We start from the raw sequence: 15,078 nt of genomic DNA on the forward strand, positions 1-15,078 counted from the left end.
CTCGAACCACGTCACAATCAATGCGCCCGTGATCGTCAACACATTTTGACTTCGTTGAGATTTGGATTTGGGTCACATCAATGTGCACCCGAAATTAAGAATATGATTTAATTAAGCCGCACCTAAAGAGTCTAACGTGTTATTGTCTTCGGAGAAGGCAGGGAAATTCACTAGACCGCCCATCTCCAAATTCTAAATGTTTATTATGATTAATTATTGAGGGCCCCGCAATGTGTATCTTTCTTTAAACGGGGCTCATCTCGTTATTTTAAAAGAGATATCCTAAAGTGGCTACATTTTCTATTATGTTTGTCTCTAAAATAGAAAGGGAAAAGGTACATGCTAATTTACCTGCATGCCTTTTAACTAAATCCGGATTTCCTGTCAATCGTTTGATTCATTTGGTTAATTGTTTGCAAGATGAAGAACGCAGTATCTCGTGGAACCTGCTTCTAATTTTAATGAAAATTACATACAAGCTGGTGAAACGCTACAACTACTCCGAACATTTCTTGAGTTGAACTTAACTAAACTTATTTAGGCTAGATTAAAGGATTTAGCTACTAGACATTGTTACTAATGGGACTTTGAACGTGACCCTATGTACTGCCTAACGGAACCCGAAAAAAGGGACTAAAATGAAACAGAAACAGCATTGTATTAGGTCGGAGTATACATACCCCGTACTAACAAACAACTACCGAACTAAAACACAAAGGGCTAAACTCAGTCGAGTATCAGTACATACTTTCATACTATTGAATTATAAACTAATCAATTTTTTATAGACCCGTTAATGTACCATGAATATTACAACAAATACTTGAACTTCTTCAACCTTTTTCATTTCATGCTTTCGAACTGTTTCAGTTACATCAATATGGGACTCGAAATGTGTACCTGGAATGCTGAAATGCAAAGAAGAAGAGGAGAATAACAGGGAAGATCAGCAGCAGCAGGAATCAGAGTAACAGCAGCAATCAAAGCAACACAACAGAGCAGGTTCTATTGCAAGGAATGGAACTATAGTTGACGGGAAAGTAGCCAAATGATAGCAGCACACAGTGTAGTAGAAACAGAACTCCAGACAATCCAATTCCGAGATAAACCAAATGCAACAAACACTACCAGTAATCTCGATTGAAACTTAGAAGAAGCAATACTACCTAACAGATTGACAACAGATGAACTTCAGACAAACAAAAACTAAGTTTCTGATTTCCTGTCTGTTTTTTATTTCTTGCTCTCTTTCTATTTCTAAGTATATATGTGTATCTATGTATGTCCCCAGCCCTCTCTTCTCAGATCTATCTCCTCATTTACTGATAGAAGTCCTGCCCTTTTATAAGCCTTAACATCAGCCCTTTAACAGCCTGTTAGACCAAAAGAACACCCCTCCCATGTGCTATCTTCTTTCCAGTTTCCACTTAGCTATTTAAGTATTAACCCCATGACATTCCCTTGGCAGGCTTAACTTTTTAGTAATGTTTATTATTTCTGAAACTTAAAGCAGAATATGGGCAGCAGGATGTAGTCTGACAGCATATGCTGTCAAACTATTTAATTCAAAAAGCACTTAGGCAGGGCACAGGCTGTGCACAAAATGCACATGTTGTGCACAAGTGCACATGCCCTCCAATTTCAGAACTGTGACTAAACAGAACATTGATTTTCTGATTCAAATTAACAATTATAAGCACTAAACTCAGTTCTTAAATGATTCAGGCCATGCTTATCAAAAGTAAATCGATTTGTTATTGTTCAGGCAGCTGAAACTAATTGACGACACATGTCGACTCGACTATATTAATCATAACATGTACAATCGTAGCCAAAATCAGACATTTAACAGTATCAACACATGATTTGAATTGTACTGACCCAACAGAATTGTACTCGAGGAGTCAGTTAATCGGTTCAAATTTGAGATTCAGTTAATTGCACAACACATACATACATACGCATTATCAGAACATGAGAGGGACTTAATCAAACACGTAGGTTCAAACAAAGTGGACAGGACACAGTTGATAAAACTCAAAACACAAATTTCACAAAACATGAACAGCCCCTTAAACAACACATGGACTAAAAATAAAAAAAAGGAAAACAAAACTCACCTTAAATCCGAAAAATCAAAAGCCTTAGCTTGGATTCGAACAGACCTTTCTTAAGGCTGAAAGGACTTTAATCGAAGTGTTTCTCAGATGAGAAACACTTCGATTAAGGTCCATTAGACCTTAATCTCTTCGGCTTGAACAAGATACGGACCAGTGACGAGGAACCCTAAGGTTCCAAAAATTAGATCCGGGATGCATGCTTCCCTGGTCAGATTCGGACCAAACCAAGCATGGTTTGGTCACGAGGGGGGTCTGGGGAGTGTCTGGTATGAATTTAGGGCAGATCGGTGTAGATCGAGTTTTGACTCGAATCTTCAAATGAAGATTCGAGAAGGTGGGATGGGATTCGAGCTGAACGGTTGGTGGATCCAGGTTCAGGGTGTCAAGGTGGTCCTAGGGTGTTAAGGTGAAGGTCACCGGCGTTCATGCCGCCGGGTTTCTGGTGAAGGGAAATGGGGGCGGCTAGGGTTTGAAGGGGAAGGGTCTGGTGAAGACGAAGGCTGGGGTATTGGATAGGGGGACAGGGTATGGTTGTAGGTTTATATAGTTAGTGGATAGGTGGATCCTGGCCGTTGGATGAGACATGATGAAGGGCCAGGATCCCTCGACTAACAGGGAACGGCGTCGTTTCAAGGGTAAAGGGTTGAGGTCGGTCCGGGTGAGATGGGTCGGGTTTGTTAGTGGGTTATGGGGTGTGAGATCTTGGCCGTTGATCAATCTGAGATCAACGGCCCAGATCATACTGGATTAAACGGTGTCGTTTGGATGGCTAGGGGCTGAACTGGACTGGACCGGGTAATTTGGGTTGGGTTGTCTGTTTGGGCCCTGAATTAAAGTGAACATCAGCCCAAACTGATTTTCAAACCCAATTTTGCACTCTTTTATTAATTTTTTTTTATTTTAAAACAAAACCTAAGTAAATCAAATTAAAATTAAATAAACACTTAATACAATTATTTGCACACATATATTAAAATATTTAAAACAGGTAAAATCAAACAAAACAAAAATCACGGACCAAGATGCCTATTTATGATTTTCTATTTAACAACCGGATTACGGTTCAAATTACGCATGACACATACATTTTTTGTATTTTGTTTTAATAAAATAAAATGGGCAAAAATCATAAATAATTAACAAAGTGCCATGTAAAAATCCAAAAATTGTACAGCAGGACCAATTGTTATTATTTTTATTTCTTTTGGAGCGATTGTCGCGCGAAACAAAAATCACGTGCTCACACTTATCATATAGAATTTAGAATAGATTATATTATTATATTTTATGTGACTCGAGATCTAAGCTATTAGTGCATTGAGTGATCGCGAACAAAGATTAGTTTGACTAAATTCATCTCGACCTTAACTCGTTATGTGTTGCTGAATTTTTTTTATTTTTATTTTTTGAAAATAGTGTTAAAGGAATCAAATAGTGCTTTGACGAAAATTTTAAGTAATTATGATTGATTATCTAAATGTTTGTTTGCCAATGATATGAAGTTAAGAGATCTTAGGTAAATAATTTTCGCTGAAGAAAGTCAAATTGACCCGAGTTAAAATAATTGAGTGAAAGAATTCTACCCAAAAGTGAAAAAAAAGTCGATTTATCCCTTTCGATAAAAAATATTTGCTTGACAACTCAGGACCAATATTCCTCCATACCAGCACATCAATGGTTTGCCGCTAAATAAAGTAACAAATCTCGAAGGAAAATAACGATTTAAAAACACACAGTTCCTCCGAGATTCATTTATTTGTTTCGCTAGTCAATTTGTTAATGTAATGACCTCGTTTATTTAAACAAGACAGTTCTCGTTTAGATGACGCACCTTTTACAAATACGAGCGTTTTTTCTTTATTTCCTCCTTTTAGTTCATTTAATTAATTTTTAGGATATCATATTATTTCCTTCAAATCCAAACTCACGTAACTCGTAAGCAATAAACGAATAGAGAAATCAGGTAAGATAGAGCAAAAATATATAGTGAAAAAAAAATTCTACTGCAAATTGCTTGACATAATAAAACATCTATAACCGACTATGAAAAATGGTTGTGGCATCCTTTACTTTTGACGAGGCAAAAAAGTTCAGAGGATACAATACCCCAACCCCATCCCCCACCCCCGAAAAGAAGGGCAAAGTTTCATTAATACCATTGTCAATTTTAAAGATATCTTAAGATAACTGCTTATATGTGTATGCATTATTGTGGTCCGGCCTTTCCACGTACCCTACGCATAGAGGGAGCTTAATACCGAACTGCCCTTATATGTGCATGTACCATCTCTTTATTAAGGAGTACTTTACAAACGTAGAATTTTCCGACACGGATCTGAACTTAGATCTCCCAACAGATTACCGACACCGGGAGAGAAACCCAAAAAGGAAAAAACTAGTAGCGCCTATAGTATCAAAACATTCATAGGTTTTGATCATTTGAATCAAGTAAATTACATCTAAAGGACATTTTCGAAGTTTTGTTTACTTGTAACAGATATATGCATCCTTAAACTAATCCAAAAAGAGAACCCCCGAGTATGTTCTCCAAAAACTGAACCAAAACCAAATGCAAATGCCAAGCAACCGACACTAAGCAACACCTCTCTTGGAAGCAGAAAAATCATCCTCAACCTGAATAAACAAATACTAATGTCAGTAAACACCTGATGTGCATTTTCCTTGGACAGTATCTCCAACATTGCAACTCTACACATCGGTCGAATCAGTCATAATTGGTCCGAAATACTTGCAGATTGGCTTATTTGGCAGTCAGACGCTCTATTTGAGAGTTGAAACCATCAGTCAAATGAGAAGCAGCAAACCAAGTAGTAGCCTAAAGAGTGTTCTCTTAGACAATCAATTTTACAATATGATGAAAGACAATGAAAAATACAGATGCCACCACGATGCATTTACGCAAGTTATAAGATGGCTGACACGTAGAAGCATCATAAAGTTATGGACACCAAGAACATGCGGGATGGCCCAAGTAACCATTGAAGATCCATCAGATTGCCCATTGGCATTTCTTTCCTCTTGACTGCTATCCTGATTCTGTTGCTATTAGCTATCACTTCAGCTATCAAGAGCACCAAGTGCTTTCATGTCCTCCAAGAATGCTGTATACGAGTCATCAATGCTTTGAGGTTTTGGTGCAGATGCGCTAGTTGATTCATGCTTGACAACAGCTGGAGTTACTGCTGGCTGGTTGACAATAATCGTGTTCAATGACTTTGGTTTGGGTTTTGGAACTGCAGATTCTCTCCTAACACGCACAGAAGCAGGAACCTGCACAAAAACAAATAAATAATCAGGATAGTAGCACGAATCAATACTCCCGGATCAATTTTCTTTTTCTTTCTGTTTTCCCTTTAGACATGGTTATCTAGTGCAGATCATAATTTTGGATATCTATGTTCCAATTTCTAGTTTAAGGATAAGAAATTAAGATAAAAGGATACCTATATAACTTTATTTCATCTCTACATTATAGAGCGGATGATGTAATAATGCTCAAGAAAGTGAAAGAATAAATCAAGTCATCTTGATTTTCACCATTGGAATTTATTTATTTTTATCATGTCTTGAGGACATACCCCCGGGTTTCACCATTGCAATTTATCTTTCGCAATTTGATGAAAATCCTCATCACATTCTCTTCTTAAAGTTGATCAAGGACGAAATTTTCATTTTTACACGAACTAGATCATGACGACCATTCTACTGTTTAAAAATATAATAGGTAACAACCAAAGATACCAAATATTATATCCCGTAATCCATCAACCAAATAGTTAGATGTATCTTCTTTCATGTAAACATAGAATGTTCATGGTGCATCACTGAAGTAAAAAATGATGAATATTGTTAAAGAAAACGCTACAATAAAGAGCCTGAATTTTTACTTCTTTTTAAAATATGTTGAAATTAGTTTTAGCCTTTTAGGAGAGGCATTCCTTTGAATTTAGAGCATATGATTACAATACAAAAGTGATCCAGATACCCAGCATCGAAATATTACGGAGTAAGGATATTGAAGAGGTGGAAACGGATACTTGCAAATGAATCTTGTCAGGGTAACCAAGTTGGACCCAATGATACAAGATTGTAATTATTGCCATTGGTGCCCTTTTCAGTAGCTCTGAATAAGACTCCAGCTGCATCATTTATTCAAATACATGGAATTATTTTATCCCATGTGGAGGGTTGGGATCATTCTCCAGGTCATATATCATATAAAATGAAGATTTCATACCCAACAAACAGGATAATTCCACTCTCCTTTTGCCAATGTCCTCCTCCTTCCCCTCTTTCACTATACCACACCTTTATCCAGAGCTTTCCTTTCTCATCAGTTCCCACAATCATTGGTGAAGAGATTTAACTAACAATGGCTACTAGGATTTTGCTAATAGACGATGAAGAAGACTGCAGCTAGGTTTCATTTAATGATGAGAAAAGCTTGGGTGGGCTTCCATCTAACCAAATCAGGAAAACCGTGGTTACGATTTGATCAAGTGACCTCTCCTGTTTCCTTTTATTTTTCTGCAATTCTTAAAACATAATATGTCAGCTATATGCCTATATCTTATCACTTGTGCCTTCTTTTTTTTTTAATATTTTGGTTGTTTCCAATTTTTCCTGTTTATCCATCTTCTCTTTACTCTAATGTGTTTTTTATAACAGTGTTCTAACCAGCTAGGGAATATCTCACTATTTCACCGTGTACCGGCTACCTCCCACTGCACACGTACTGCATCACTCTACTCACTAAGGCTTAGGCAGATGGGAAGGAAATTACCTACAGTTTTTTGTCTCTATTGGGATTTGAACCATGGTCTCCCATGGTTTACCCACTTTATTTGAGGCTAGGCCACACCCTTAGGTGCCTGCCTCATTGTTGACGATTTTGGAATTAGAAAATAACTCGTCAACGAATCATGCTGATGAATGTTTCTGCCATGATAAAAAAATCCTCCATGCATCTCTTTCTCAATTTACTTTTACTTTGCAGCCAAAAAAGTTGATAACCTTAGATAAGTTCAATTTAAACATCTTTCCTATCACTCAATAATTCGAAATCATTTAAAAATTCAATTTTAATGCATTGTGATATTTCCATTGTCAAATCAACTTTCTAACAATTATATGAATGATTTCTCCAACTACTACTACTATAATATCTAAACCAAATTACTTTTTAGTTCGACACTAAATCGCTAATGGGACAGTCAGAGCAACTATCTCACTTACTGCAAATATTTTGCACTTAGAGAACTTATACTTGCCCAAGAATGTTTTGGGTATATTAGTTTTAATCATGCCTTAAACCAAGTGATGGATTAAATTATAGAAAGTTATCAACAAGTTATCTAATACTTAGTACACCAAATTATAGAAAAGGGTTTGAGTCAGCTCATAATTCCCTCTTGCAGTCTAGTCAGAGGAAAAGCAATATGACCTAATCCAGTCGAGTCTACCAAATGAGCCTAAAACTACATTTAGAGGTTTGACTAATGAAAGTTCAAGACCACAAAAATTAAATATAAGCAAGAATTTGAAATGTTATCAGAGTAACTAACCATAGCTGTAAGTTCTGGTGTATGCTGAGCTAGAGGCCTCTTAACAACGGTTGAAGCAGCTGATTTAACATATGATGGCTTCTGAGTGGCAAATGGTCTGGCACCATCTGGTAGATAAGGAGGAGGACCAGGCGGAAGTGGTGGTCTCATCATTGGTGGAGGACCAGGAGGAGGTCCGAAAGGTGGTCTTGGCATAAGCGAGAGCATGACTCCAGGTGGAGCAGGATGGCCGGCAATTCCAGGTGGTGGCCGCATGTCGGTCGGGGGTGGGGGTGGAGGGAACCGAGGAAGTCCAGGAGGTAATACATCATTATGCAAAGTCGGGACCATGGCAGCTCCAGGAACTGAAGGCTGTTGCCTTGGAGGTGGCGGAGGTGGCGGTGGCAATCTAACATGATCTTTTGACTCTGAGGAAGCTTTAGCATCAGATTCAACAGATGTGCCATCTGACTTCAATGGCAAGCCCAGTGGAGGAGGAGGCTGAGCAAGCACAGTGGACCCATGAAAAAGCGAAGATATCATCAATAGAAAATAAACATTATATACATCTTCATGAATTCCAAAGAGGAACTCCCTCAAACATATATTTTAAGTAAGTTAGTGAGAAGACAAGAAGTAGAAGGCTAGACTACCTGCATTAGGTCTACGGAAGCTGGATTGTCCAGGTTATTTCTATCCCTTTCATTTCCACCAGTGCCAGGAGGAGGAGGTTGAGAAGATGGCTGAAGGGGAGGTGCGGGAGGTGGAGGAAGTGGAAGATGAACAGCAACCTGTTCCTTTGGTGGGGGACCAGGTGGTGGTGGGGGCAAAGGAGGCAGTGGCAATGAAGTGCTCATCTCTGTCAAAGGCTTTGGGGGCATAGGAGGTGGAGGAGGTAAAGGTAAAGATGCAGGCATCGCAGACACATCCACAGAATCTGCATCACCACTCTGGGGTAATGGAGGTGGTGGAGGTGGTGGAGGAAGAGTTGATAAGCTGTCATCTTCTCCATCCAACTGTAACGATGATGCTGTACCGCTTGATGAAGCCGCAGATAATGGTACTCGAGATCCTGTAGTTTGAAGCATGAATAGTATCAGAGAGACACACACAGAAAGCAACATTAAGCTCACTAGAGAAGTGAATTATACACACCAATTGATGACTTAAACATAGGAGGTTTTCCAGGAGGAGGAGCTCCAGTTGGATTTAGAGTAGGGTGATAGTAGACTGAGTCCTGCAACCACATATTTCCAGCTGTGATTCACAGATCAGCACTAGCTAATTCCACATAAATGTAGGAGTTAAGTGAAAACTTACTTCAGGTTTTGGATGCTTGACCATTTCTTCCTCTTCAGCAGAGGTCCGCCTTCGAGGAGGGCCCAAGTGACTGTTGGAGAAAGTTGAGACAAGAGAACTAAGTATAGAAGAGAGTAATTTCTTGATCTTAGGGGTTTGGTGGGGCTGAGGATCGAAAATACATAAATTAGAAACGGACGGCCTTTTTTTACCTAAACATAACTGGCTGTTCGCCCTTTTCTTTCAGTTTTTCTTCATACTCCTGCCAAAAAGCAAAGCTTTAGAGTGAGTAACAAATACATCCAATCAAACTATAGAATCAAAAGGCTTAGAAGCTGATACAAGAACACGAGAAGAGTTCACCAGTTGCCATCACAATGGAGAAAGCAGAAACATGACATGAAAAGGAAAGATATGCCCAAGTAAAACATATTAACTGAGAAGGAAGGCTATATTTCAACCATCTTCCTGTAGACTCTAATTAAACCACTCAATGCAACCAGCTCATCTAGAAAGCATCTTTTATCTATCTCTCGAAATCAGCCTCGTTCATGACTCTTTTGATCATTATGAACAGTTGTTTACGATAAGTAAGAACTTTTTTTCTTTCTTGTTAGAGGGGTGATCGAAGAAAGGGGAAGGGTCATATAAATATCAAGAAAATCAAATAGAGAAGCTGTCTGTCATGGAATGACTTGTATTTTTTCTAGAGCTGTATGGATGTTCAGTAGAAGTTAGAAGTTGCTTTGTACAGTAACTATATAAGAAATATATCAGAAACTTCTGTCTGAACCATAGCACTGATAAAATAGGCAAGAAGGGAAAAAGTGAAAACCTACTCCAAGTCTCCGAGAAGTTAAAAGGTTAAAGATGACCAAAGTCGTCAACAGCAACAAGAAAGGTGGAGAAGGGAATTACTTTCACCTAAAAATACATGATAGCAGTTTCCTTTTTCCAGCCTTTCCCTCATTAAAATTCAAGAGCACCTAGGATGCCCAAAAAAGAAAAGATTCTCTAGGAAACTGAAATTAAATCTACCCCCTTCTGAAGGTGTTGGCACTTCATATAGAGCTAGAAATGCGACATATTGATATCAAAACTTGTGATACAACTTGATGTTATGTTTAACTGAGATTTCTTCTGGTTCACTTCGAATATAAATTGCTAAAAGAAATTTTTTGAAAAAAAAAAAGAAGCGAGATTCAAGACGAGAATAGAATGATGGAGAGATCAATTTAGCCAATTACTGTTGAAGTTAGAAGTAGGGGCGTGAGAAATTTGGACATTTAGACCTCCAGAAGAGTCCAAAGCAATAACTCTTGACCATATGCTTTTGAATTTAGAGAAATCTATGTTCCTAACCATTCTCAAAAAAATTTTAGAGAAACATATGTGCTCAAGCTGGTTCGGACATCACCGTTATCAGAAAAATTAGATAAACCTGTCTCATTTTGACTTCCATATAGCAAAACCATTTTTCTTTGGGGAACAATCGAAAATCCCTTCGTAAATAATTTTATTTTTAAACAAAACACCGGAAAAGGAAACTCCCATCAGAAAAGAAAATGAAAGATTGACATTTCTTCTCTCCAATTCCATGCAACAATTGACCTACCTAAACTTGCCCATCCCCACTTTTCCCTTGCTCCCACAATAAATTTGAAAAAAGCAAAAGGGAAAATGGTTTAAGGGCATTCAAGCATAAATGAGATATTGGTGAAGCAGTTCTTTTGAGTTTCTCGAAAAGCACATTATTTCCAAAAGGCTATGTTGGTTCATCCACAAAGAAAAGAATGATTTTGTCAGATAAAACTAAGACTAAAGTGGATTTTGGTAATACGAATATCTCCCTCCCTCCCCTCCTTTTTTCTCAAAGAACAGTGGTAGCTCTCTTTTACTAAGAACTAAAACTCTATCAAATGGCTCTTTCATTAATCCCCAAAGAAAATGACAAGATTGCTAATGCTTCTTGTAAATTCTTGTATGGTACGTCTGTGAAACCATTCTCTTGGATCCTCAAAGTAATAAGATATAACACTTAGGTAAGATTTGACCACCAGTCTCAAGATCAAGTCTCTTAACTAGCTCAGCAGCTCATGATCTAAATTTGTTCTCTGCCACTTCAATGGGCATCCACAACGTCCTAAGCCTAAAATTAAACAATAAGTTCACGTGTTTAAAGTTGCGAGCTGCACCAATCTTACAGTGAATTCTGCTGGGACTATCCGCATACGAGTATAAATTTAGCACAGCATTCTACACGAGAAGAACTAACCATCCCATGAAAAAACAGATGACGATATCAATTTAGAAGCACCAAATATTTTGCTGTAAAATCAACTCGTTATGCAATGTTTTTCAGCATGGTTTACACTGATTAGCACATTTACTTCTTGATCAGTCTAATTGGCCTGTTATATGATCGGGAAAGAAAGACACCTAACATGGAGAGGCTAGCTCAGTGCAAATAAATAGCTGTGGGACCCCGAGCAGCCTTTTCATAACAACTAAATATTATATTACTTGCTTATCTTACCAATGGTCCGTAGTTTGCTAGCAGGACTTCATCATATTCTCGTCTGTTGCCTTGGACTTATCTGTCTAAATATACTATCTTGATATTACTTGTTATCAGAACTATCTTGCTATTCTTTGTTGTTATCTCCGATTTAGTTTTCTAACTATTGGTCTTGCTATCACTCGCTATCAGAGCTTCCTTCACCTTCTTTAGCCGAGGGTCATTCGGAAACAGTCTCCCTACCCCGGAAGGGTAGGGGTAAGGCTACGTACATCCTACCCTCCCCAGACTCCACTTGGTGGGATTATACTGGGTAGTTGTTGTTGTTGCTTATCTTACCAATGGAACATACCTCAAACAGTACCCAGAACAAGATAAGGATTGAAGGAATACCTATTCTTACAGAGTAGATCGAAGTACAATCTAAAGAAATGGGTGAAAAAAGATATTAAGCTACATAATTACAAGTTGCTAATAATCTCCCGCTTACATGCGGTTACTACAATAGTTCTATGTTCTATCTCCTAAGTTAAGGGAGCATTTAGTATGGGCATTAGCTTATCAGACAATGTCATTGAGGCATGCATACTAAAAGAAGCAGCAATATAGAATTAGCAGGCATGGAATACAACAAATTTCCTAATGCAGGGACCTCTTATCTTCAACGAGCATACCTGAGGAATCTACATGTCTTTTCTATATATTCATCCTAATAAAAGCACCAGGCACACAAATTAATATTACCTTTCTCTTTTTGAGAACAAGATTAAGTGTATCCTCGAGTTGTCTCTTTTTATGTTTCCTTGCTTTGTCTAGAGCTCCCTCCGCCTCTGCGTAAATTGATTACATTCAATTACATTAAGATTTTAACAAACCAGAAAGGTTCAGAACATCAGAAATCATAATACAAGCTCAACCTTATTCTTTCTTGATAGACAGTGCAACAGTTTCTTCTTATGTCACTTTATTGGCCGAACAAAGATGCATGACGAATAAACTAGTCCATCCACAGCCGGACCAGATTTTATTTGCCGAGTAATAGCATCAAAGGATGATATTTTTTGATAAGTAATAAATGCATGAAAGGATGAAAGTAGCTATTCAAAATGTCATCCTCCCAACCCTTTTCCTGGTTGACCCAGAGGTAGGTTCCAGCAAGAAAACCTCAAATTTTAAGTAACGAACAATAATCAATATGGATTGTGTTATCGTAGAAGTAAAGGAAAAACGCAATGCAACTAACAGTATAACAAACCAACAGTGAGTGTATTATTGGCTAGTTATCAGGCTGTATAACCTAGTATTCTACAAGAAGATACGATTCAATCTGCTCACCACAATCCTATTACTACCACTAAGATAATCCAAAAAAACAAAAAAACAAAAAAAAAAACTTGCACTACACCATTCCCATCAGGTAAAAAACTACGAGACAACTAAAAACTATGTAAAAATGTAAACCAATTAACTCAAGATGACAACAGGTCCATTGTTATATTACTGCTAGTAGCCACTCCTTAGTTACTCATGAACTTTTCTAAAGCACTTCTTCTAGCTTTAATTAATCCACTTCAGATTATACTTCTGTCCTTCCTCTCCTTATTGCTTTTATTTTACTGAACGTGATGAATAGGCATTACTTTATAATTCTCAGTCTTTCTTCAATGTCACTCAAAACAATCTCCAGAGTTATCAATATCAACAGAAATGTTAAGCGCAAGAGCATTTTATTCAATTGCAAATGATCCAAAAAAGAGCATTTTATTCAATTATATAATATAAGAAGAAGTATCACAGAGTTCAAATGCAGCAACTTATCCAAAGAAAAGAATTATATGTGGAACAACTTACTCATCACTTCTAGTTTCTGAATCTGATCTTTTAGTTGGTCAGGATCCTTCTTCAATATACCCACTTCTCTCACTTTCTTCCTCTCTTTCTTGTTCTGGGAAATATAAAAACAAAAATAAAATAAATCCCACATAAACCCCACCTAATAACTTGTTACGGGATATTCAAACAAACAGCTCTTCCTTAGAACCGTCCCTCAATATTCCTTCTCTTTCCAATAGATGTCTCATAAGACTCGAAGCTTGTTTGTGCGTACATAAAAACGTAAAATATGCAAGTAAAAACAATAGGCTTCAAGGTTATGTTCACCAAAGCATGTTCACCAAAGCATATAAGCAAAACATTTAATCTAAACATCCCCCCGGAACCAACCAATAATGAAAGTATGAAATTAGCTGCACAATAGAATGGGCACACCACTATATGCATTGGCACGTGCTCTCCTGAGCACGCACTATATGTGTCCCCAAATGCAGTTAAAAGAGGGGCAAGGGGTTCATTACCCCCTGGATGTGATGGAGTATAATTCCTAAGTGAAAAAGCAGCAAGTGATTCATATACTAAAGCCTAAATGAATCCTCAACCTATTCTGCTCTATTTGTCTATTAAGACAAATTATTGAGTATTAGAGTGAAATGACCCCAAATGATTCATTAGTCATTTTTGAAGACAAATTATTGAGTATTAGAATAAAATGACCCCACTGAATTCCGAACAAATATAGATTATTCATATCATTTCCATTGGCGAAGCCAGGATTTTATATAAAGAGATTCAAAAGAGTTAGAATGTGGCAGTTGGGATTTGAACCTGAAACCTAAAGCAACTTTATTGCTACACTAAAAAAATTCCCAATGTCAAGGGGATTCAACAACTTATATATAATTAAAAAAAATCATTGAAGTTGAATCCCCTTCCATCCACCTAGTTCAACCACTAATTCGTCACTCCAACTAATATCGTAGTCGCCATCCTACTATAGATAACTCTAAGGGAATCTGTTAGTATATCAGTTAAAGCCCAACAAAAATTACTCTTTTTAAGACAAATTATTGAGACTACCCCCAATTGATCCATTTTTCAATTTATTGAGTATTCATATAGTCGCCCCCCAACTAGTACAGGCACAGTAATAGTTGTTTGATGTACACTATAAATAACTCCAAAGGAAGCTATTAATTGAGATAAAAATATACCCTTTTCAATTCCCTTTTGCGTTGTTCCTTGCGATAAGCGTCGGTAGGGTTCATGACTTTGCCTCCTTTCGTCGTCTTCATTTTGCGCTGCTGCTTTTTCTATCACTATTCTGCGTTATTGAAACTCGCTGTGATAATTCGGTTCCCGAGGCTAAACTCAGGGGCCGGAGGGTAGAGAATTCCGGTGGGTCTCTTCGGTGATTACCTAAATTATGGTTATGCGGACCCGGTTTTGATGATGGCTCTACTTGGATTTTATATTCCGGGTCCTTTCCTCCTCTTTAATAGTACTAGTAATAGTAACTAGTTATTTAATAATTTCACTTTTATTTTCTTTTGACAGAAAAAAAAAAAGAGTGAGTTTTTAATGAAAGCTTCTAGTATTAGGGAATAAGACAATTTCACTAACAAAGTGGATGAGATTGCTCCTCCCTTAATCAGAGGTCTTGGGTTCGGACCCTGGGTTTAGAAAAATTCTTGATAGGGGTGGAATCCTAAATCACTATTTGTTTAAGTTTCCTTATTCCTCA

At 37.5% G+C, this 15,078-nt stretch overlaps 1 protein-coding gene across 1 annotated transcript; it reads right to left on the reverse strand.

The window, feature by feature from the left end:
* Positions 1–4,531: 4,531 nt before the first annotated feature.
* Positions 4,532–14,804, reverse strand: LOC107777311 (protein EARLY FLOWERING 5). Its single transcript, XM_016597303.2, has 9 exons — positions 14,549–14,804; positions 13,353–13,446; positions 12,246–12,331; positions 9,196–9,245; positions 9,005–9,074; positions 8,840–8,921; positions 8,338–8,756; positions 7,706–8,185; positions 4,532–5,411 (listed from the first exon to the last, which is right to left on the reverse strand). The coding sequence occupies exons 1-9, from the start codon at positions 14,627–14,629 to the stop codon at positions 5,199–5,201; spliced, it is 1,575 nt and encodes a 524-aa protein (XP_016452789.1). The 5' UTR covers positions 14,630–14,804; the 3' UTR covers positions 4,532–5,198.
* Between the last annotated feature and the right edge of the window lie 274 nt (positions 14,805–15,078).

Source organism: Nicotiana tabacum, chromosome 20, assembly GCF_000715075.1.
Source record: "Nicotiana tabacum cultivar K326 chromosome 20, ASM71507v2, whole genome shotgun sequence".
Taxonomy (NCBI): Eukaryota; Viridiplantae; Streptophyta; class Magnoliopsida; order Solanales; family Solanaceae; genus Nicotiana; species Nicotiana tabacum.

Coding starts and splice junctions, on each gene's coding strand:
- LOC107777311 (XM_016597303.2), bottom strand. CDS start 14,629: ATGAAGACGACGAAAGGAGGCAAAGTCATGAACCCTACCGACGCTTAT. Junction 13,447..14,548: donor GCAAAAGGGAATTGAAAAGG/GTATATTTTTAT, acceptor TATATTTCCCAG/AACAAGAAAGAGAGGAAGAA. Junction 8,757..8,839: donor TATGTTTAAGTCATCAATTG/GTGTGTATAATT, acceptor TTCAAACTACAG/GATCTCGAGTACCATTATCT.